This window comes from Podarcis pityusensis, assembly GCF_964106645.2.
Source record: "Podarcis pityusensis genome assembly, chromosome: 4".
Taxonomy (NCBI): Eukaryota; Metazoa; Chordata; class Lepidosauria; order Squamata; family Lacertidae; genus Podarcis; species Podarcis pityusensis.
The window spans coordinates 94,721,011-94,745,825 of NC_138027.1; the positions used below are offsets into that span (position 1 = coordinate 94,721,011).

Genomic DNA, 24,815 nt, shown 5'->3' on the forward strand with positions numbered 1-24,815 from the left:
AAATATATATAAAATACATTAATCCATCGTAACATATGATGTTTGTACTATTTCAACTACTCTTTGACACATCTTATCATCTGAAATGGTGACTTCCACTGCGCTAAAGCCAATTTAACAAATACAGCAGTCCTATTTCTATACACATTTTCCACAAAAGCACTCAGAGGCTACTATGATAGTACATAACCATAATTGTTGTTGTTGTTGTTTAGTCGTTTAGTCGTGTCCGACTCTTCGTGACCCCATTGGACATATCCAATACACAATTTCCATTCTTTTATAAAAAGTTTGTAGTTTTGATGTCTTATTTTTCTGGTAAGTTTTGCCATTTCTGCATAATCCATGAGTTTCTGTATCCAGTTCTTTCCTCGGGTCTTCTTCTTTCCATTTTGGGGCCAATAAGATTCTTGACGCTGCAGTCGCATACATAAATTTTACTACTAAACTGCTTTTACTTCTACTCGCATTTCTGATTGTTCAAACCTCATCTGCATGCATCTGTCAGGACTGCATGTATGTTTTGATTTGATTTGATTGGAGTGCAGAAAACCCCTAGAATTCAAGCTTTCTGAAAATTTAAACTTTCCAGAACAAGTTTCATGATAAACTTGAAACTGTTTTGCCAGTTGTTACTGAAACGCAGCATAGGTGCTACACCAAATTTCCAACAGTTGGGGGAGAAGTTTCAGACTCCAATATAATTTCTTGCCACTCGCCATGATTACTAAAAATCAGAATAAATTAGGCAAAATAGTATTGATTATTCAAAAGCAGCAAAAAAAAAAGGTGCTTAACTTGCATTATTTATACAGGTTACAGAATTCAGCTTATTTTAGCACAGAATTTGGAACACTGGAAAAGAGGAATAATAACTATAGAAGAAACATATAGTAATAGCTATATTGCCCAGTTTCAAAAGGTTTCATTAAATTTATATTCCATCTATTTTATTTGAACTCCTAGTAGCTATAACAAACAAATCTAATTCAACTAATAAATCATGAGTAGCACAAGGCTATTCTCCTCTCTGCAATGCAGCGAATGTTGGCCTTTCATAGACCTGCAATCCTATACCCACTTACTTGGGTGTAATCTGCACTAAACTCAATAGGACTTACTTCTGAGTAGACATGCATAATGCTATAAGACCCAGGGAAAGCAGTAGAACTTAATTTAGTTACAACTAACTAATTCTCATTAACTTGTTTATTTATTTCCAAAAAGGATATCCCATATGTAACATAAAAGCATACAAGAAACTGTTACCAATAACGCTGAAAGGAGAAAAGGCATCATATCGTGCTACTTTTACAGTATTATGAAAAAAAGCCTAATCTTCCACAAGCTTCATGGTCAATTTCCCTCATCCTCAACATATCATAGATATGACGAAATAGCTTTTAAAGTAGTATTATGGCTTTTATTTTGCAATGATAACACTTCATGGCCTACTCCTGTGCCGCATTAATAGAAACAGTAAAGATAAATTGTACCACAATGATTTCAGCCACACAAGATCCTCCTGCAGGTCATCAGGATAGGAAGATTTAACATCTTTCCCTTCCCTCCGCCTCTCTGAAGAGCTTTATGTGCACTTTGTTCATCTGATGCAGCAGTTTACCAATAAAATCTAAAACTGTTTAGTTAAAAATAGATTCACAGAAGAGAACAATAGATGCTTCTTGGTGTTTCATCCTGTCAATGAGGCCAGGACAAATGTTTTGAGTCTGACCGTATATTAATCTCTTGATTTATTTCCGAAAACTTAAGAAAAGCTACAAGGATCCGATCAGAGAACCAAAATGTGCGGCGGCGGCTGAAAGTAGCAGCTGCATGTCTAGTTCCCCAGCCCCACCAAAGTCGGTTATATGAAGGGAGCCTGAAAAACCCATTGCACGTTGATGCTAGGAGGTAAACTCTGAAGTACAGAAGCGCATATTGACAGCCTTCCATAGCCACACTCCACTGAGTTAAAAAATTCAGGCAGCTTTCTTGATCTACTATAACACATGTACACCTCAAAGATTAGTAGACATGGCATAATACCCAACTTAATGGGATCTGATGCCGATCCTAGAATACTGGGCTGGCAGAAGGTGGTGCGCTGCTTAACCTGGAATCACTTGCCTGATCAGCCATGAGGCATGGTTACCTGGGAGTAAGTGCTACTAAATTCAGCAGAGGTTGTTTCTAACAGCATAGATTCAGCTTGCTAAAACACACTGAGCTTTAACAAAAGTCCAATGAAATGCTACCTTTAGCTTCTGATCAGCCATGCTCACCATTTTACAAAAAGGTGTTACCATTTAAATTGCCGGCACAAAGCAAGAACCACAAAGAAAGGAAACAAAAGCAGCCAGCTTCTGTCTATTGCCCACATTCTCCAATTTCCTCTATGGTGATATGTTACAAACAACAGTAAAAATTGAAAGCCTCGTTATCATCTCATTCGCTTGCCATAGGCATGAGAACAGAGGCAGTGGTGGGTGGGTGAGGGGGGGGGTTCACATTTTATTTTATTTTTTTAGCCCGGATGATAAAAGTTATGTGTGCACAGCAGTTATTTCCAAATGTACACCTCGAGAATTTTTTTCTCATAAGAGCCTTCCCAAAAACCAACAACCCCTTTGCACATACAAGGTTTGTAAACATTACACTGATGTCAGTATAACTGGTGCAAATACACTGTCATTCATTCCTCCACTGTATTACACCAAAAAACAAACAACTAGTATAAAGGTTATTACCTGACAATTCCCAAACCTTCAAAGGCTCTGTATCATCACTACTTTCAATCAGGTATTTCCTCAGCTCTTGAAGATTGTCTTTGAGGTCAGGATAGTTCTGTCTGGATTTTATGAAACATAAACCAAGTCAATACTACACAACACTTGTAGGAGCTTACAATTCGGTTGGTGTAAAGACCAATGATAAACGTTTGAAAATTGTAGTTTTAATGTTTCTCGTAACCTTATTAATGCTACTGTCCCACACAACCAAAGTTTGAAGACGGGGTTCAAAGCAAAGTTTCAATCACTGATTACCATTAACCATGGTTAGCAACCAAAGGAGCCAACTCCAAATAAATGCTGTACCATATAGGCCAAAGTTGTTGAGCTTTTTGACAAAAACTCCAAATAAATGAAGTCTTTAGCTATTTGGGGGGAAAGTCCGATATGAGCTGCCATGTGCCTGGGTTTTCCAGGACATTTTAACCAATTCTCGAAAATACTACCCGGGAAATTACAGCTGTAAGACAGCCCTATGTAGCAGAGCCAGATAATGACGCTTTTGTAGGCCTGCTGACCTTCCAGTTGGCCGCTCCCTTCCATTATGCATGGGACTTTTGGGTTCAAAACTTCTCTCTCTTCCCCTCTCCCAGCCCACAGCTTTACAGTGCAGCAAAGCCACCAGCACACTTGCAGCCCTGCCACATATGGTTGCCAAGGTGGAAGGTGGAGGGCAGAAAGGTCGCTGTGCCAGCCTCGAGCAGGCATAGCATTCATAGGCCTGATGCTGTCACACAATGACTGTGAAACCAGCTCAGGACCCGACAGATATGGGCCAGCTCAGCCCCTCCTCACCCCTGGAACACCCTGTTTCAGAGCGTTGTGCTGGCTACTGCTGGCAGGCATTCCAGAGGCACTAACACCTGCCCGTCTGGTGGGTGCAAGAGTGCTGCAGCAACGGCAGGAGGCTGGTTTAGCTGGGAGAGCTTGGCTGGTCCCGTCACCCAATTCAGCTCACCCTCCCAAGCCTGGTACAAAGGAATGATCTCCCATGTAGTAGTACCTCCCTTTCTATAGATATTAGGCAGAACTCTTGCATAATTCAAGTTATATAATTATAATTATACAATTATTTATCGTAATATTCAAATCAGATTAAGGAACACTGAAAAACAAAACATCGAGTCAGCTGTAAATCAATTTTTCTCCCCTAAGTTTTATGGTTTAAATACAACAGATAACAGGGTCACTTATATTTCAAAATTAATAATTCCAGTCCAATGCAGGGCCTTTGCGTTAGCCCGACTGAACATTTCCCCCTCAGCTTTTGTCAAGGGCAGATATTCAAACATCCCCAGAAACAATAGACATTGTGGATGTTTTTGGAACGTGCTGGACACAGTAGAACATACTCTTTTCTACTGCCCATTGTACAACCAGCTACGCAAATGAATGCTTTCCCCTTTTTGGGGGGTAGTCTTCATGGCACAATGGAAATATCAGATTCTATCTGTTTAATATTAACCTGCAAGTAACTGCAAGGGTGGCTGAGTTTTTATCAATAGTATCTCTGGTGAATGGCACTATTTGGTGGGAAGAAAGTCCAATGAAAATCCTCATTATTACATATTTTTACATGGCTATTTGAATATATTTTAAAATTTTGTACATATATTTTTTATGATGGCCTATATTTGTAACGCCTAATAAAGGTTTGGCGAAGTAAGATATTAGGCACCACCAGTATTAAACACCACCAGTAATGGTCTTTAGACATTTGCTGATATCCTTTTTTTGTTTAAGCAGGCTTTCTCTAATACGTGACTCAGCCATTTATTACTCATTGAGGAAATTTATTTCAACGTCTATATTTGATGTGTTCTATTTTTGTATTTATTTAAAGTATTTTTAATCCACTCTACATCCAAAAAGGCTCCTAGGGCAGTTAACCAACGTCAGTTGTGTAATAAAATATGAAGACATTTTTAGTTCGTGGTTTATTTTCATTACAGTTTATCTTCCTAAAGGATAAATATGAGCTTGGAATTAATAGGCTACTCCCACAAAAGCCAATAAATGGTGCCTATAAACGTATCTATTTTTGTTGATTTTCCTTAGTTCTTAATAAAGGACGTTGATTGAGCCATGGCCACTGGACCCTGCATCTTAACCATCCATTTCACCATATTAGGTATTTTAGGTATTGTGACCAACATTTAGTAAAAATGGCAGCTGTTATCATATAAGGAGCTGATTCTTTACGTTAATGCAAAACGTAAGCCACCCAGAGTGGCTAGGGCAACCTAGTCAGATGGGTGACATATAAATGATACCATTACTAATAAAAATGAAATGAAATGAAATGAAATGGAAATGGAAATGGAAACAGCATTGCTGTTGCTATTATGTGTGCAGGTTCTACTTCCGGAATTCCTGGTTCAAGGTCCAGAGTATTTTATAGGATGTAATGGTGTACATGATGTGATGAAGTGTGGTAGCTTTTGGTTTCACTCAGAAATATGCTATTGTATGAAATGGGGACATGTTGAGCAAAGATGCAGTTTTGGTCTTCCTCATGTTTGTCACTTTCCTCTCTATGGGATATTTTATGATATATAAAGCATTTACCAGCACAAAAGGTGTATCCTAACTGAAAATAAAAGAGTTGTGCTTATGTAAGTAGCCAAGCATAGTGTAATTATCTTCATATGGTCAAACAACATGCCTTTTTAAAGAGATAAAATATACTTATTTGCACAGCGGGAAAATATCTATGTGCATCCATTCTTCAACAGAAACCTGATCTTAAAACAACTGCAATATGGTCAAAAGAAACATTTTAACATTTCAAGACATTTGTAACTACCAGTTTAAATTACCGTATTTTTCGCTCTATAACACGCACCTGACCATAACACGCACATCGTTTTTAGAGGAGGAAAACAAGGGAAAAAATATTCTGAATGAAACAGTGGACGTATCATTTTTGTGCTTCATGCTGTGGCCACAGACATGTGATCTGATGGTGAATTTGGGGTGACCCAATGCAAAAATCCTGAGAATCCCTGTGGATCCATGCTTTGTAACCACGTTTTTGCACCATTGCAGCCCCAGGCAACAGTGGGTGCGTGATTTTGGGGGGGCAGGCTGTAGCCATGGACATGCTATGTGCTCTGATGGTGAATTTTGGCTGACCCAATGCAAAGATCCTGAGGATCCATGTGGATCCATGCTTTGTAACCACGTTTTTGCACCATTGCAGCCCCAGGCAACAGTGGGTGCGTGATTTTGGGGGGGCAGGCTGTAGCCATGGACATGCTGTGTGCTCTGATGGTGAATTTGGGGTGACCCAATGCAAAGATCCTGAGGATCCATGTGGATCCATGCTTTGTAACCACATTTTAAGTGGGGAGGGAAGGAAAAACACAGAAGGCTAAGAATGCAGGAGAGGGCTATAACGTGAGGAAAGGAAGGCAAAAGTCCCCCCCCCCCACCCACCCACACAAGCCAGCCAGCGCTCTCTCTCTCTCTCTCTCTCTCCCATCTGCATGTTTTCCGGCTGCCTGATATTTATTTTTTTTAATTGCCTTGACAGAAGAAAGCATTTTAACTGCATTAAGAACTATTTAGCAGCGAAACCTAAGCTTTGCCATCCCTTAAGAGGTACAGACACTGTAATCTTCCAGATCGCATGAATTTACAGGCAAAACACTGTTTAAGGATTTCATCCTTTTAAATTGAAGAAAGCATATTTGAATGCTGTGTGTCCCCAAAAACAAAAAGCAGGAAGTCAAATCAGAATTTTAAGCTGAACCTGTAATCTCTCTTCCCTTCACAAACATTGTTCCCTCCGAAGCACAGAGAGGAAAGCAGACACTCTGCTTTCCCCTCTGCTTGCCTGGAGGGGAGGGGCTTTCCCTGCTCTTTGTTCCGTTTCAGCAAACACAGCAACGAAACAGAGCGGGTGGGCAGTAAGACCCTGAGGCAGAATGCAGGAAAGCAACCACTTCCTCTTTTCCCCTCTGCTTGCCTGGAGGGGAGGGGCTTTCCCTGCTCTTTGTTCCGTTTCAGCAAACACAGCAACGAAACAGAGCGGTGGGCAGTAAGACCCTGAGGCAGAATGCAGGAAAGCAGCTGCTTCCTCTTTTCCCCTCTGCTTGCCTGGAGGGGAGGGGCTTTCCCTGCTCTTTGTTCCGTTTCAGCAATCGTGAAGCCCGATTTGATTTTTGTCTGATTTTTCGGCTCCAGGGACCACACATTCGCTCCATAACACGCACAGACATTTCCCCTTCCTTTTCAGGAGAAAAAATCTGCGTGTTATAGAGCGAAAAATACGGTAACTTCATAAAACAGGTAAAATTTCAAAAGATTATTTTTGCAACGGATTTTATTCAAGCACTAAATACACAAGTTTATAAAAACAAGCATGCCAGTATGGAATTATAATTAACATAAACTCACTTTAATGTGTCAAAGAGAAAGCCCTGGACTTCACTTTCCTCATTGGCTCCTTCTGCTGTTACATTATTTGTAGCTAAACAAAACACATGTACAAAAATATGACAATATATTTGCTTTCTAGAACTGATTACAATTACTACTTTTTCTATCAAAGAAACTAACTCACTGCCTAAAATGAGAGGAAGAAAGAAATTAAGACAGGTTCTCAAATAGATGACAAAGGAGGAAGATCAGGTTTGGCATACAGTTAGAAAATAGGAGTTTTCCATTCCATCAACAAAAAAATTACAGATGTACATTTCTGTATTGATTCTCAACGCCTGTGGCTACTTTTGCCATATCCCACAAAATGCAATCACAACCAGCGGTGTGTGTCAGGAAAACAAATACTGGGTGAATTACTGACCCAATAAGACATTTTCCATTAACTTCAATGGGGCAATGTAGAAGATTACTGCCTTCAAAATTCTAGACACTGCCAAATATTTTGTGATGATAATGTCTCTAGTAATACCACACACCGGAGAAAAATGTACCTTTGGTCTGAGAGTCATCCACCGCTTTGTATTCTGTACTCTTTACTGCAAGTTCCACACCATATCCAGACAAATACATCTTCTCGGAGCTAGGTTTCTGCTCGAGTTCATCATTTCGAAAAGAACAGAAGGGAGGAATGTTAAGTACTGCCATTTCTAAATAAGTTCTAAACTTAAATTTACTTTAGAGTAAATCACATTTAAATCTGTTGAACTCCCGAGTAAACATACACAAGATCAGGATTATACTTTACAAATAATTGCCCGTTAAGGCTGCAATCCTATACCCACTTCCCTGATAGCAATCCCCATACAATTCAGAGGGACTTACTTCAAAGTTATAGCATTGTACTGTGAGTTGTAGAAGGCATTAGACAAGAACTATGGATTTTGATCATTCTGTTTCTAAAACTAATAGAGGCCTACATTCTGAAAGAATCCCTTCTATTGGCAGAGAGCCTTCTTAGTAGTGACGCCCATCCTGTGGAATGCCCTCCCATCAGATGTCAAAGAAATAAACAACTATCTGACTTTTAAAAGATACCTGAAGGCACCCCTGTTTAGGGAAGCTTTTCATGTCTGATGTTTTATCGTGTTTTTAATATTCTGTTGGGAGCCGTTCAGTGTGGCGAGGGAAAATTATTTATTAATACTTATTATTATTATTATTATTATTATTATTATTATTATTATTATTTTGGCTTCAACCAGAGCCAGGGCCTTTTCAACTCTGGCTCCAGCTTGGTGGAACGCTCTGCCTCATGAGACCAGGGCCCTGCAGGATCTGATTTCTTTCCGCAGGGCCTGTAAGACAGAGTTGTTCCGCCTGGCCTTTGGCTTGGAGTCAATTTGATTCCCTCCCTCTCTTTCTTTTTTCTTTTCCTTTCTCCTCCTGTAATGAGGCTACATTTTAATGTTTCAATATTTTAATGTTGTATTTTAATGTTGTTTTTAAGTTGTAATCATTCAACTTGTTATTGCTTGTTAGCCGCCCTGAGCCCGGCCTTGGCTGGGGAGGGCGGGGTATAAATAAAAATTATTATTATTATTAGTATACGTTAGGGCAAAAAAAAATTTTTGAACTTCGGACACTATACTAATCAATTTACACTTTCTTTGGGACTGCTCCACAGCATTTTCATCACCAGCCTAGTTGACTTCAATTAAAAAAAAGACGACTTCACACCAAAGTTAGGCCTCCTAAACTTGTGACTGAATGTCAGGATCCAATTAATGCAATATTAACTTGGAGGATGCATGTGGTTTGCAGTCTGTGCTTGTACAGGGGAAGAATTCTGACATACTGTAAAGAACATTCTAGAGGAAAGAAGGGAGGAAGTGCTTCACTAATAGGGCGAACAGATGCAAAAGAAGACAGTTAGTAGTTTAATAGTTGTGCAGAAGTGGGAGCTGTAGCAGATGTTTTATAATATGAAAGGCACAGGAACCCTGTCCTCTTTTGCATCTGGCCACCCACAATGGGAACTTAAAAACAATGGGGGTGAAAGAAAAATAATCATTTTCAATAAAACGCCACCTGTTACTTTCCTTACAAGATATATCAGTTCTCCAGTGGCTGACTGTAGGCTAATCTGAAGCCAGTCATTCTCCTGTTAATTTCAATGTACTGTGTTATATTTGAAGCCTATAGGAAACCCATAAGTATGACACAAGGCCAAAAGCCCCAGTGTTCCCCTTTTGTGGCAAACTGTGGCTGAAAAGCTTTGAAACTGACAACAAAGTATGCAACAACGGGGCTTCATGGACATTTGGAAAGATTTAAACAAACAAAGATTTAAACAAACAATTCAATTGCAGTTAATTATATCCCTTCTGCACACACACTTACCTGGACAAAATGTCGAAGAACATAAACAATTTCCTCTTTTTGTGCTTGTTCAGACAAAACTTTGTGAAATGTAGCAAAGTCTTTTGTACCCATTTCGGCATAAAGGATCACTACTGGGCCGGTCTCATTAAGCGTAGGGAATTTATGATCTCCTTTGAACAGATATGGCTTGGGCCTTGGATTAAGAACAAATAATTTGTCAGCTTAAAAGGAATCACTTAATTTGAGTGTGTCAGAATGGGAGAGTCTTCACTGCCTGGTTACTGAACAATTGACAAAAGTATGTAACACAATCCAATACATCTTTACTCAGAAGTAAAACCCACTTTGTCCAATGGGGCTTCCTCTGAGATAAGGAAGTACCATATAGGACAGGCATCCCCAATCTCAGCCCTCCAGCTATTTTGGGACTACAACTCCCATCATCCCTAGCTAACAGGACCAGTGGTTAGGGATGATAGGAACTGTCGTCCCAAAACAGCTGGAGGGATGAGTTTGGGGATGCCTGATACAGGATTTCAGACTAAGTTAAGGACATCACAGTAGCTAAAACTGGTTGCAGAACAAGCTAAGTTAGTTTCCAGCTGGAGATGCAACTCACCATCAGCCATTTTATCATGACACAGATAAAAAAGCTACACAGCTGCAAGCACAAAGCACTGAATGCTATTTTAATTATCCAGTACATGCAGACTTTTTATTTAGTACCGTTCATGGGAGCTATTAGACCAAAGGGTATGCAATCACTAAAGATAACATGGATAGTTCAAGCTCTAGCTGAATTTATGCTTTGTTTCATGAAAATGTAGCAATACTCTCACCATGACCAGAAGTCAAAACATACATGTAGCTTCATCCCATTCTGGTGGAACTTATTCCTATGTAAGCCAAAATCCTATGCATGTGTGTGCCTTGTAAACAAGAAGAATTTGTTGACTTTGAGAATTTAATGACTTTGCAATCCTGTGCCATTTTAAACTATGTGTAGTTTGTTAATCTCACAATTTATGGGCTAATTCTGCTAGCAGGATATCCACAGGGAGCAGAGCAAGGGGGGGGGGACAAGCCACAAGGTTCGTTTTCATAGCATGCACAGTGCTTCTATCCTACCAAAGTAACTAAAGTTTAAGGGACACTAGGGGTAATGTTCCTTAGAACATGCTGAAGCTCAGCCAAAGAAATCTAGGCATGCATATGCTTTGAAGTCTGTATCAGTTCTCATCAATTATATGTAGGCTGGCAGACAATGGGAACAAACACCATTGTCTTCAGATCTGGGGAAGGATCAGAAGGGCTGAAATAATGCACCTAATCCCTGCAGCCAAAGTAGTCTTCAAATGGTGCAAGCAAGTAGAGAGCCAGAAGCCAGTGCATATCAAGGTCACTTTTTGTGTGCGCGTGCGCACGTCCGTGCAAAAATGTATATCATGTATATCTAGGGATTGCATTCAGTGTTAGTTCTATTCAGAGGATGGTCACAGAAATTAATGGACATGGCTAAGGTAGGTGCATTGACTGAAATGGTCTACTCTGTGTAGGACTTAGCTGGATATTGTTGGTGGAAAAAATATATAGAAAGGATAATTTCTGGATGCCAAGATCCAAATTTGGGGAAGTACTCTGTGGTGAGAGAAGCCCATCAGAGAATTGATGTCACAAAATATGCAGCAAAGCAAAGCATGGAAATATAGGCTGTTAGACCTTTAAAAGTGAGTTCCAAAATTTCCGTTCCACCATAGGAATGGACCACACGTTTATAAGTTAAAAACTGGTTTACTTACAAACTCTTCAAAGGTTAGGTTCATGTGCTTTTCCAGACATCAGTCAGAAGTTGCACAGGCAGTAAAAGTTAGCTTACAAAGTGGTGAAAGTTCCTAAATTACTGTATAGGAACTCAGGAGTGGCTGGTGAGAACCATGTGGCTGAGCTGGCGCAGCCAGCTCAAACCTCTTTACACACAGAGCTTCACAGGAAGATCTCCCAAGATAAGGGGAAATGCATTAATTTGACTTATGCATGTTGGTTATATGAGGCTGGTTTCAAACTAGCCTGGTTTTCCCACACATAACGCATCTGTTAATGTCATATCAGCCACATTCTGTCTCAGTGTATGTGATAATGTGCGTGGTAATCCCACAGGTATAATCCTGTATCCATATAATCTGTGTCAGAACCACACACGTGACCACTTGGGTCAGAGAAAAGTTAGTCGGCTAGTTTGAAATTTGCCAAATTTCGTTAGTGGCAGGGAGCAGGCACTAGACAGCCTGGCTAATATTTCTAAATCAGAAGATGCAGTGTGTAGTATCTCACACAAACATCTTACTTCTCTCATGGTTTTAAAAGCTCCACCAATCTTTAAAAAAGAAAATAACAGCTGTTATGTGGCAATCCCACACAGTTCCATGGGCAGAACTCAACACTCCCTAGCAGAATCAGAACTCTTGGAGTGTCAGGGGAGGCCACCTGATAGGATGGAGGTAGCAGCAGACCAAGAGATGGAGCTGAACTGACATGCGCTGCCTGAAATGTAAAGTTCATATGGAAGAAAGATTGCAGACAATCACTCTTCCCAGGCGCCTGAGATGAAGCAACAGCTGCAACTCAAAGTGGCATCTTTGACCAACATGTATCATTGAGTCCCAATATCCAGGTTTATATGGTGAGAACAAAGGTAAATGTGTGCTGCCAAAACAAATAAAAATGTGATGCTGTGGAACAAAAGCTTTAAGAACTGTTCGTTCAAAATAGCTCACTATATTTACCTTGTAGCAGCTTTCTTCAGAAGCTTCCAAATTTCATTAGTCTTACAGGTGCTCTTCCCATGGATAACCACAAATGCACTGCAACCTTTCGGTGGCGGCTCATCAGCTGCAATCTAATATTTCAACAATTACACTCAACCCAGCTGGTGTAATTGCATTTCATCCTAAAAGTAATGCACCTTCCTTTGATTAAAACAGCTCATCAGCTGCTATCACATTGTGCGTCTAAGTACCATGTATGTGAGGAGAAAATAATGAAAAGATCGGAGCCCTACAAGTAACACCAATGCATCCTGTCTCAGAATGCCCACCATTAACAGTTATTTGGATGCTTTAGAAATCAATTTTCTTTTTTTTATTAAGATAACAAAACACACCTTTTTTGGAAATAACAGAAGTAAACAGGGAAGCTATCATCTTTTCTCACATTCCCCAACTCCAGTTGAGGTCAAAATACATAATCTTTGGACAGTTTTAATACAAACTTTTGCAGAAACATGTGCCTACTTCACATGACAGGGACACCCTTTATTAAACTAGTTTATAAAGTATAAGCTGATTTTATAAAATTGCTGATAGGCAAATTCATAGTTACCATGTCTATTCTTCTACTTCCAAAAATACCCTCAGAAATACCCACTTTAAGATCAGTCTCAGCTTTGGTGTCAATATCAATAGGATACAGCTTTCTTTTTCACATCAGTAAGAGCAAGTTTGCAGCATTTTCTGTTGAGCCAGGTGAGTTGTTTGACCATATGTTGTTTTAAATAACTATAGTCGAGGTGGGGAGAGAATTTCCCACATTTAGACATTACAAGGAATTTTTTAGTTCTAAAGCACATGTGGACAACCTGTAATCTAGGGGGCTGAACTCTGCACACACCCCATTAGTAGAAATGAACTGGGACACCATGTGTTTACTATAATATAGAGTCTTCCTGGATCACTCATTGGTGTCTTACACACATAACATTAAGCCAAACCATGACTTAGTGCAAATGGGCAGGCTCCCAGAGAGGAGATCATGGAAGCTTTTCTTCTCCAAAATTGTTTTGCCAATGTACTAAGCTGTGCTTTGGCTTAGAATGACATCCAAATCCATGCTTTCACATTCAAACCAGGTCTTTGTTTGCAGCTTGCAGTTTGCCTTGCAAGAGACTTGGGTCAGAACAGCACAACATCATAATGGCAAGGAGGAGCAAAGCAGCCATTATGTCCTCTTTGAGAGCCACAGTTTCGCTCAGCCCTACATGGAAGCCAGGCCAGTATCTCTATGGCGTGGGACCGATTTGAGGCTTGCTTCTGAGTTCACACTGAACAATATATGCAGATATATAGGTCATATGGATGTAAAGCAAATAGTGTTTTTCTCCAGACCAGTCCTACCAATATCAACAACACTACTAGAGACTAAGGGCTGCTTTGAAGACCACCATCACTTGGATGCTACTGTAAATCCATCCCTCTGGTCTTTTTTCCCTTCCACGCAGCACTATAGTTCTACAGAAGCTTAGCAAGCAGACCATCATGCTACCACAAAACATTTTGGAAGGGAGGGTTGCAGCAGTATGAAGAAAGCACTCTTAGCCATGCTGCAAGCTGCTGCAAGAGAACGGCTTGCAGTATGACAACAGCCACAATGAGGAGCCATTTTTGAAAGCCCCTCCTTAGCATGTGAACCAAAGCCATATCCAGATTCCTAGCTTGTACCAGCCAATTTTACACACCTGCTGAAACATCTGAATGGTTGGGGAATGTGCTCGTAAGGAAAGAGAAAATTTCAAAAGATTAATCTGCACATTTGAAAGGAACTGTCCGGCTTTCTTCAGGATTAAGTTGTAATAAGAATGCTCCGAGACTGTATTAAAAAAGGAAAAGAAATACAAGTGAGATGTTAACATCTAGTCCCAAATATCACTGATTTACAATTACGTGTTGGCAAATAAAAATATCTGGAATATAGAAAGTTGTGGGATTTCAGATGATTGGCCTATTCTAAAATTTTTATTAATACAAAGTACAATTTCTCTAGTTGGGGGCTTACAAATTAAACATAAAACATGTGTAATGGTTCTAGGGGTTGCTCGTGCGTAAGCCGGTGCAAACACCTGGCTGGGTTGCCGGAGTGAACCTTTTCTGTCCAGACAGCCACTCACCCATGGCTGTCTCAATCGCTGGCAGAATCCGTCAGTGGGCGTTTCTTAAACTTCTTCCAGCAAAGAAGCTCTTTGACGCCTAGTCTCCTCCTACTTTCTCTGCGCGAAAGCCTTCTGCACAAGGAGGGCGTAGGCAGCGGAGGAGCTCTACTCTCCCCGCTGGTCCCCGGCAAGGAGTCATGGGACCGCCTCACCGCTTCCCCCATCTGCCCCCCTTCTCCACTGGTGCTACGCTGATTCTTTTCCCCAGAAGATGGGCTGCCTCTCCCAATCCCGGGACGCTCTCTGGAATCCCTCTGGATCTTGCTCTCTCCCTCCGGCACTGATGGCAGTTCCCTGACAACATGCTATTAAGTGTCCATCAAAGGGCAGGTATATTGACTTGTGAACTGATTTCTCCTGCCGATCTGAAAAGAGTGGTGCAGAAGTTGAATCATACATCAGAGAGCATTACTGTGTATTAATCACTAACCATTTTACCAAATAAAATGGTCCAAGCTAAGGTAAATGCCTGAAATCCTATGAACTAACAAGCAAAAAGTGCTGTGTTGTTGAAAAAGCAAAGAGGAAAATGGAGGAAGACAAGACAGACAGTGCTGTGGAAAAGGAAAAAATAAAGAAGTACTAGTACAGATAAACAAAAGACAGAAAACAGGTTGCTATTCCACTGAGTGGTTATGCATATAATTTTCTTTTAACAAACAGCAATTACGGCTGCCATCCTAACTGAACACCTGGGCAAGTCCCCAAGGACTAAAGATTATAAAGACAACAATTCTGTAACAACCGTATTTAATGGCAGCCAGCTTGTGTGGCAGTTTGATTGGGGTTGGGTGGAAATATTTTAATTCACCATAACACATAAGTATGGGTACAAGAGGACCAGCTGTGGCACCTTGTTCCTTCCTCTTAGTGCTTGGAACAGCAAAAAACTCTCCAGTCCCAGGAGGTGGGGAGTGACTAAGGAGGAACAATGACCTAAAGGGAACAGTATGCAACTCTAGGACCATATCATGATGTGATTCGATCTTAATGTTAAGCTACAGTTTATTAGATCATTTGAAGCCATAGCAGCAGCCTAACCATGGTTTATTAAACATGAACAAACCTCACCTGTAAGCCATGGTGTGCTGCTGGTTTATAAACCTTGATGTGCACTAACCATAGTTTAGAGTTGTGATTCGAGGACCCGATCCCCGCTTGGGGAATAAAGACACGCAGACACAGAATGTAAGGTTAATGGGTAAGGTAAAGGCCACAACTTTATTGATTACAGCATGTGAGAAGGTATTGGCTTAGGCATTGGACCACGGAAGAAAATGTGTGTGCAATGGTGGGGATCGGTGGCGCGGCTGCGTTTGAGCAGCAAGCCACACCCCCGTCGAGCTTCCCTATTGGGTGCCCAACCGGGGAGGGGCGTGGCGCCAGCCCTGGAGTTGAAGCAGGGGGCAGAGCGCCCCCTGCATGACGCAGGAATCATCTCCCGATCACAACCCCTCCCCTCCTGGGAGGAGGAAAGGCTTTATACACAAACCTGTACAAAGCAAACATCAGAAGGTGTAGACGCCCCCTTCTGTGGAATTTTTTTTTTTTTTTTTTAATATTTAATGGAAGCCACCATGGGCATTTAAAGGAGGAATATAAATCCCCAAAACAAACAAAATGTTGTGATGTGCCCAAATTACTGGACACAATTAAAATTAGCATGCAATGTTTGATTCACTGCTACATCTAAACTTGGAGAACATTGTTTTAGCTAATTAGTAAATAAGAATCTGAAACTATTGTTTGATTCTTGTTTGTTCTCAGTATCAAGCGTTTAAGCAAATCACTTTTCTCCAAGTTTGAAGGTAATGGGGAACTATGGTTTGTTACAAACAGAAACAAAACCTTCCAGTCACCTCCTTTGATGTGCTGCAGAAAAGAGCTCTGGGTTATTATAGATACAAAAATGCTGTACCTACACATTTATCAGTAACTTCATGTGGTGAACGGAAAAGAGGATGAACCCGGATATGACATTATGAAATTGCCAAGTGGCAAGGCTCACTCATAAGGCCAAAATCAAGACCCTCCTTCATGCTGCTTCCCCTCCCCACCAACAAATGCTGGGATGCTTAGATCAGAAATCTTTTTTAAAAGATCTCTGATAACTAAGAAGATGATGCAGAATATAAATAAGGATGGGGGGCATGAAAAAGGTTTGGGCAAATATTTTAAAAAAGCCATTGCTTATTTATTTATTTATTTATTTTCTTGCTTACTACATTTACATACCACTTTGTAAGGCATAATCACCTACAGAATCCATGAAAACCACATTAATACCCCTAAAAATTGAGCAACAGCAATTCCAATACCATGATGAATAAGAGAGACTGAAATAAAAATATTTTGAATTTTTTCTTCTTCTTAGAACAGGAGGTCCCACATATCTGCTGAGTAAATAAGTTTCAGAGGTACAGACCCACCACTGAAAAGGACCTGTCCATGCTATCCGTCAGTCTAATCAGTGGCTGACTGCAAAGTCCAGGTATCAGCAAGGGCAAGGCAGCCTACTTTATGCAGTGGGTTTTGGGAAGGGAGAATATCATTCTGATTTTCTGCTTCAGGCATCAACATGTCTTGGACTGTCTCAACGTTCTTATTTTAATGTGAAGAAACCAGAAAGTGAAGCACTACTAAGGACAGGTTGCAGAATACACTGTGCATTTAAAGTGACCCTCCAGATGTTGTTGGACTATTTATCTATAACATATTTTATTGCTTAATATAAACAAATCTCTAAGTGATTTGCATAAAAAAGAATAAAAATTTCCTAAAACACAACTTAAAGGCAAGATTTTTAAAAACCCCAAAGCTCCCATCAGCTCCAGCCAGCACCAGTAATAGTCAAGGATGGTGGGAGAGTTGTAAACCAACAACAACTGGCGAGTCCCAGGTTAACCACTCTTGGTTGAAAGCATGCACACTAGTAACACTATTATACAGTACAATTTACAGAAAGGTCTGCCAGTCTAGATACACACAACAAACACAACTTACCTCCTTTCCTGTATAATGTTAATTCTTTCACCGTTTCCAAAAACTGCCAGAATTGCTCATTGCCTTCTTCTGCAATGAATTCACTGTTAAAAATGTGTGTAATAATTCATCCATTAGTATAACTCATAAGACACAAACAACCATTTTGAGAAGAAGCCCAAGTGAGTGATCCTATACACAAGCAGCTGGCATATAGCAGGCCTGGCATCAGTTAAGCTGGTGCAAAAATTACACCGGATCCAAACTCCATTCAGGAACGGGGCTTCTGCTAGCAGAGCCCGCCTAAACCTGGCAGAGGGGGAACAAGTCTTTAAAATTGTGTTTGAATTACACTACTCTTTTTCCTGGTTTAATTTACCCCAGGTTGCCAGGACACGTAACTGAGCTAAATGGGCTTAGGATCAAGCCCTTCCCGTACTGACCCCACCATGCCTCTAGAAAGCTCATTTTTCAAGGCTTATACCAGTTTAAGATCCACTGAGCTCAACTCAGTAAAATGGGATCCAGCTAAGACAGATGGGGGTGATATGTCAGCGTATCTCCAGCTGAGCTAAGGATGAAGAAGCCGAGCAGGTGTAGCCCAAATCCACTGGGAAGCTCCCAGCTCAGCTAGGGATCTGTGGGATCCTAACTTCACACATCCCAGAAGATGTTGCTGTGCCAATTCTCCCTAAGTGTTTGAAAAAGCCTAAATGATTTAAAGACATAATTTACTTCTCACCCCAGAATTGTAGAAGTCCTTTGAGATCAGTAGAACAACACTACATAGCAAACATTCTGGAGAATAATAACCCATGTCACCAACCAACAAGAAATAATCTACATAGCCAGAGCACTGGATCCCCGGAAGTATATTTTGTATTAAGCTGTCAACCTATTAATTAATTGATTAATGAATCCCCTTCTACATGCCCCTTAAGGAAATTTACAAATATATAATAAAAACAGCTAAGACAGGTTTTTCTTAAGTCCAAAAACAATTAAAGATAGATTTAAAAACAATGCAGACTGAACAACTAAGGCAGAGATGTTTTCATTCAGTTATATAACACTTGCTCAAATTAGGCTTGCAGGATGTAATTCTCACTTTACAGACAGGAAACTGAGGTAAAAGCTGCAATCTTAAACATATTTATTGCAGAATAAATCCTGTTAAATTTAGTAGGACTTATTTCTAATTAAACTTATTTAGAATTGCTATGTACATATGACACCCTAGCACACTCAGCAAGCACACCAGTGAAATTGGATTTATACAATTAACTCTGAATGACTTTAAAGACATTCAGTCACCCATGAGCTCAGCAGGCAGGCCAAGGAGTGGATGAAAACTGAGTATGATGAGACATGCAAGTTACGTTGCCTCATTCCTCCATACATGTAGCACATACAGCGCAAAATTTTATGGTATTGTACAAGAGGTATATTGAATGCTCATTGCTAAGGAAAACTCTGAATCATATACAATTGGAATTAAGTTCTGATGTTGCACAGATTAAACTAGTAAATTTTAACTACATAAATGTCTTTTATTTAATTTACTTTTAAATTATGTGATATTCATACCACTATTGACAGTAACTGTGTTACATGATCTAACCATTCTTGCTGTTTCCTAATTGCTCAGAAGTTGTGTATTTTTGCACAGAGTGACTCATTTGCATGTAATGCCACAGCAAACCATGGCTTAGCGCAAACGCACAGGTTCCCAAAGAGGAGATATGGCTGTTACACTCCTCAGGGCTGAGTTATAATTTGGCTTAATGTGCCAGCCAAACCCAGCTCTATAGTTTGCCTTACTTCACACATACCATGAGTTGTAAACAAGGTTTGTTCTTTGTGCTATTTTATACTACAGAAACGTTTCTTTTTTTATAGAAACAAAATGGTATAGTGGAAGACGTTGTTTACTGATGGGCAGGTGACAAAGTCCTAGAAGGGCTATGCCTACATCTACTTCTGTGCACATTCTGCAATGAAAAGTTTGTTTGGGATAGGATTTTGTTTCAAATTGTGGTAAAATGGCACAGTCCCAGAAAACATGGAGTAACTACTGGATTATTTATTACTAAGACACAACACAAATTCAAATGAATCTATTTTGGGGGTGGCAGGAAAAGGAGCAGGATGCCAAACTGAGGACCACTCATAAGCTTAAATAGCAAGCAACATTTCTGGTTTAACATAGCAGAAAATAATGCTATTTAAACACACCAATTCATTTTCTTCTATTTTATGACAGCATAAAAAAGGAGGTGGGAAATTCTTTACATAGTTATATGCAGCGTGCACACAGTGTGGCAACATTGGTCAAATTGCTAGAATATAAAGATCAGCCATCTTGAGGTATTAAGTTGTTATTGATGACATGTAGAATTATTTGAAATAAGGTTCTTACAGTATATCACTTTGGCATGTTATGGCATTGGAACAAGATTCATGGGCATGCCAGATGCAGAAGACCCATACTTGCTTCTTGTTATTTTTGATACTGCTGGATATATAAGATATCTGACCTCAGTATTTTACCACATGGCTACATGTTCTTAATGGAGATAGCAATAAGGCAAGTGAACTCATACGAGTACTATAAAAGGGCTGGAATGCAGGGGCACTTATTTGGTTTGTGATTACAACTCCAAGACACTTTCTCTGGAACAATCTCCCTAACATGCCATTAAAATCTTTGGGACAGGCCCTTAAATCATTCCATAAACTCCAATGGATTTTCAAGGAAACTATCCTAAATCAATTGAAATTCTGGACTTCCATGGACAATTAATGTTACATACATCACAGCATTCAGCTTACATATATCACAACTTTCCTACAAGTTAGTTCCAAGGCAGCATTCATTGTCCCTCCCTTCTCCTCAAAACAGCCTTGTGAGGTAGGTGAAAGAGTATGACCTTCAAGGCTGAGTATTTCAGAAGGAGTCTCTCCAGACTTAACCAGCCTGGCACCCTCAAGATGTTGCTGGAACTACAACGTACACCAACTCCTGCCAGGTGCGCTATCTGGAGCTGATGGTGTCTGCAGTCCAAGGGCACAAGGCTGACAAAGGCTGCTCTAACCACTACACTACACTCCCTGGCACCGGATGTCTCCGCTTCTCCCAATCAGACTGCCCTGATATCCTTTTCCCTCAGCGTCCACCAGCCCCAGCCAGGAGAGCTGTGATTCCCAATCCCCTCTGGATTCCCACCAGGAGATCTGGTTGGAGGTTGTGCAGTCCAGCGCTTCTCAACCTTGGGTACCCCAGCTGTCGCCGGACTACAACTCCCAGCATCCCTCGCTCACAGGGCCAGGTATGAAGATAGGAGTTGTACCAGACACCTGGGAAGCTGAGTTTGTGGAGCACTGGCTCAACAGGTAGGGCATGAGGGCTGCGGGTTCGAGTCCCGTGTTAGGCAAAAGATTCCTGCAGGGCAGAGGGGGTTGGACTAGATGACCCTCGTGGTTTCCTAAAATAAGGGATGCTGAAAGAATGGCAGATTAAGATGATGGATTTTTCGGAGCTAGCCGACCTAACCGGAAGAGTCCGCGACCAGAAGGAGGAGGAGGATCAGGAAGATTGGATCAAATTTAATGATTACTTAGTTAAATATGTTAAATTAACTGAAAACAGCTTGCAGATACTTAATTGGCTTAGGATTTTATTTAAGTGATGAATTAATATGTTTAATTTCATAATGTGAAGATCTAAGGATGTTAATATTTAAGTTAAATTTTTTTTAAGAACTGTGATTTGGAAAACCGTTAAAAGGACATGCAATGAAATTCAACCAAGGGGAAGCGAGGAAGTCACTTAACAATGTTAATAAGTGTAATTTTTAATAAGGCTATGATTTTTGTTTGTTTGTTTTATGTGTTTGTTTATAATGTTGTGAAAACCAATAAAAAAATTGGGGGGGGGGATAGAATAAGGGATGCTGGGAGCTGAGGATTCCAAGTCGATCTCCCCACCCAGGGCAGGGTCCACAGGGGCAGCAGATCCCGAGGTCAACCTTTCCCCGAAGTCTCCTTGTTCCTGACGCGGGTCATCCCTCGCCCCCTTTCGGAGGTGCGCCTCAGCTGCCCTCGCTTTCCCTCAGCTGACCCCTCAAGCAACCCTCCCTCTCGTCCCCTCACCTGGCCTCCAGCAGCAACGGCGTCGCCGGCCACTTGGCCGCCAGCCGGGCGGCCACCGCCTTCCTCGGGGAGCTCTCGGCGCCGCGCGGCCACAAGCCGAGCACCAGCACCCCGGCCACCAGCACCGCCACCCCGGCCACCTTCTTCGCCATGGCCCGCGTCGCCAGAATCCCCTCAGAGCGGCTGCCACGCACAGGCGGCGGCCCGACAGCGGGCTCCGCCCCCCGGCCCTGCCGCCCCGTCCAATCGCTGCGCTCGCCTCCAGTCCAGGCCCCGCCCGCTTCTTTCCCGTAGGATCGCGGCCCCGCTCTTCCCATTGGTCCGCGGGAAGGCTCCAATCGGAGACGAACGCAACAGCCGCCGAAGGAGGGGGCGGGGCCTGGAGGGAAGGGGCGGGGCCGGCCGAACGAGAACCGTTATAAGATGCTGAGCTTCCCTCACGCGATGCCGCGCAACGCAGATCCGCGTTATTGGCAGTGCGGACGTATTGTTGTCGATGGATCCGTAGTATAGTGGTGATGGGTCGGGGACTTGATGCGGAAAGCAAAGCGTGTTTGGTACTTCAAGCCCCTCTCAGCTGTGCCCGTAAAGCGCAACTGGAGGTGGTGAGATGAGAACCTCCTCCTTTCTTCATCTTTGGCGATCCCTCATAGCCGAGAGCCTTCCATGAACACGGTCTTAACAGTGAGGCCGTAAGTGGCTGTGGAAGCCAGTTCTGGATCCACACAGTGGGGACATAAGTTTCCTGCAGGGAGTTGATCACTGTGAGGGTTTGCCAAACATGCCTCCCTCTTACTGCGTTTCTCCCTTTCATCCTGAGTTTAAGCATCTTCGAAGTCCATGACAGCTTTGGTAACGGCTGTTCTCCAATTGGAGCGCTCACAGGCCACTGTTTCCCAATTGTCAGCGTTTATACTACAGTGGTACTTCGGGTTACAGACACTTCAGGTTACAGACTCCATTAACCCAGAAATAGTACCTTGGGTTAAGAACTTTGCTTCAGGGTGAGAACAGAAATCGTGGGGCGGCGCAGCAGCAGCAGGAGGAGGCCCCATTAGCTAAAGTGGTACCTCAGCTTAAGAACAGTTTCAGGTTAAGAACAGACCTCCGGAATGAATTAAGTACTTAACCCGAGGTACCACTGTATTTGGACAAATAATGTACAAGAGTGGCAAGGAAACCAAGAAACAAAATTAAGTGTATATATATGAATTGAATCTAATAGTCCTTGAATAGTTGCCGCCCAGTCAATATCATCATTCAGGTAGTAAACTTTAGCGGAACAATGTGTCATATTCTCAACTCATGGACGCTAGTAATTTTCTTCTGCTTAAAGTAATTTTAATTATGATGAAGGTCCTACTACTAATAATAAATAATGACATGTTCAAATTGGGTACTTTTGATCTGTTTGAGACATAGAGTGCGTATTGTACAAATTGTATGTAGTAAGTTTTGTGTGGATTAGTATATTTTGTAGTTTTGTAAACAAGTAAACAATGAAGTAAACAATGAGGTGAAAGAGGAGAGCGCAAAATATGGTCTGAAGCTCAACATCAAAAAAACGAAGATCATGGCCACTGGTCCCATCACCTCCTGGCAAATAGAAGGGGAAGAAATGGAGGCAGTGAGAGATTTTAATTTCTTGGGCTCCATGATCACTGCAGATGGTGACAGCAGTCACGAAATTAAAAGACGCCTGCTCCTTGGGAGAAAGGCGATGGCAAACTAGACAGCATCTTAAAAAGCAGAGACATCACCTTACCAACAAAGGTCCGCATGGTTAAAGCCATGGTTTTCCCAGTAGTGATGTATGGAAGTGAGAGCTGGACCATAAAGAAGGCTGATTGCTGAAGAATTGATGCTTTTGAATTATAGCGCTGGAGGAGACTCTTGAGAGTCCCATGGACTGCAAGAAGATCAAACCTCTCTATTCTGAAGGAAATCAGCCCTGAGTGCTCACTGGAAGGACAGATCGTGAAGCTGAGGCTCCAATACTTTGGCCACCTCATGAAAAGAGAAGACTCCCTGGAAAAGATCCTGATGCTGGGAAAGATGGAGGGCACAAGGAGAAGGGGACGACAGAGGACAAGATGGTTGGACAGTGTTCTCGAAGCTACAAACATGAGTCTGACCAAACTGCGGGAGGCAGTGGAAGACAGGAGTGCCTGGCGTGCTCTAGTCCATGGGGTCACGAAGAGTCGGACACGACTAAACGACTAAACAACAACAAACAATGAAGGTACATCTAAAAGACAGTTTCCACAGTACAGGATGGTATAGTCCCAGTCACGCCCCCCCCCCATGGCACAGAAGATGCATGAACAAGAGTTTGCATTGCCTTCCCACTTACCTAGGACGTCTGCTCTCTGCAGAGGGACATAACATTTGAACGATACCTACACATTTAAAATCAGAAGTACATAGGCTCAGATCGTATGGCTGATTCTGAGTCTTACCTGAAAAACCAACTGTGTGATCTGAGTGTATGCATGCTGTAGTTTTTGTATATGGGTCATGTATGTGGTTGGTGGCATTGCAGGCAGATGTACTGGGTGGGATAGGAAAACAGGTGCAATACTTGCCCTTTTTCTTACTCATGTAATAAATGGAAGTAAATGGGGCTCTGTCATCTGATCTGACCTATTTTTTGGCTTCCTGTTTCACCCAAACTAGAAAGTGTGGATTTAAGCTAATAGCCAAATGCTCTAGCTTAACTGGTTGATGGATTGCAGCTGAAAAATATTTTGGCAGAATTATACAATTAAAGAAACGTTTTAAAACCAGTTGCACAACAGACAATCATGGGGATAAAAAATTATTGCTAAAGCTATTTCTGTGTTCAGAAGACATGATTAATGAAGGAGTCTTAATAAGGTTCAACCACTTAGTATAAATCATAGTGACTGCAGTATACTTAATGGTAAGGGTTACATTAAAGGGAAATAAAGCTGAAGCTTTATCAGCATGTGCGGTAAAAAGAAAACTTTATTTGTGGAAACAGATTTTAACATATGAGGGAGGAGGACACCAAGATAACCCTGATCTTCAGCCAAATGCTAGCACATCAGACAGGTACAGGAAAAAACTGTGACATGCCGCACAATCCTATGCTAGTCTAAGTGTTAATGAGCTAAATG

The 24,815-nt window shown here is 41.4% G+C and overlaps 1 protein-coding gene across 4 annotated transcripts in view; it reads right to left on the bottom strand.

The window, feature by feature from the left end:
• Nucleotides 1–21,868, bottom strand: part of UGGT2 (UDP-glucose glycoprotein glucosyltransferase 2) — a 79,122-nt gene extending 57,254 nt beyond the window's left edge. For 2 of the 4 annotated variants that reach the window (XR_013985370.1, XM_081002910.1), the window contains exons 1-8: nucleotides 21,676–21,862; nucleotides 17,545–17,627; nucleotides 14,071–14,201; nucleotides 12,344–12,456; nucleotides 9,579–9,753; nucleotides 7,730–7,826; nucleotides 7,194–7,266; nucleotides 2,751–2,851 (exon numbers count right to left, since the gene is read on the bottom strand). Coding sequence is in view for 3 of the 4 variants with exons in the window: in XM_081002910.1 (XP_080859036.1) it covers nucleotides 2,751–2,851; nucleotides 7,194–7,266; nucleotides 7,730–7,826; nucleotides 9,579–9,753; nucleotides 12,344–12,456; nucleotides 14,071–14,201; nucleotides 17,545–17,627; nucleotides 21,676–21,827 (925 nt within the window). In the remaining variant the exon portion in view is untranslated. Of the gene's footprint in view, nucleotides 1–2,750; nucleotides 2,852–7,193; nucleotides 7,267–7,729; nucleotides 7,827–9,578; nucleotides 9,754–12,343; nucleotides 12,457–14,070; nucleotides 14,202–17,544; nucleotides 17,628–21,675 lie in introns of those variants that run through there. The other 2 variants (XM_081002912.1, XM_081002911.1) reach the window with 2 other exon arrangements.
• Nucleotides 21,869–24,815: the final 2,947 nt, after the last annotated feature.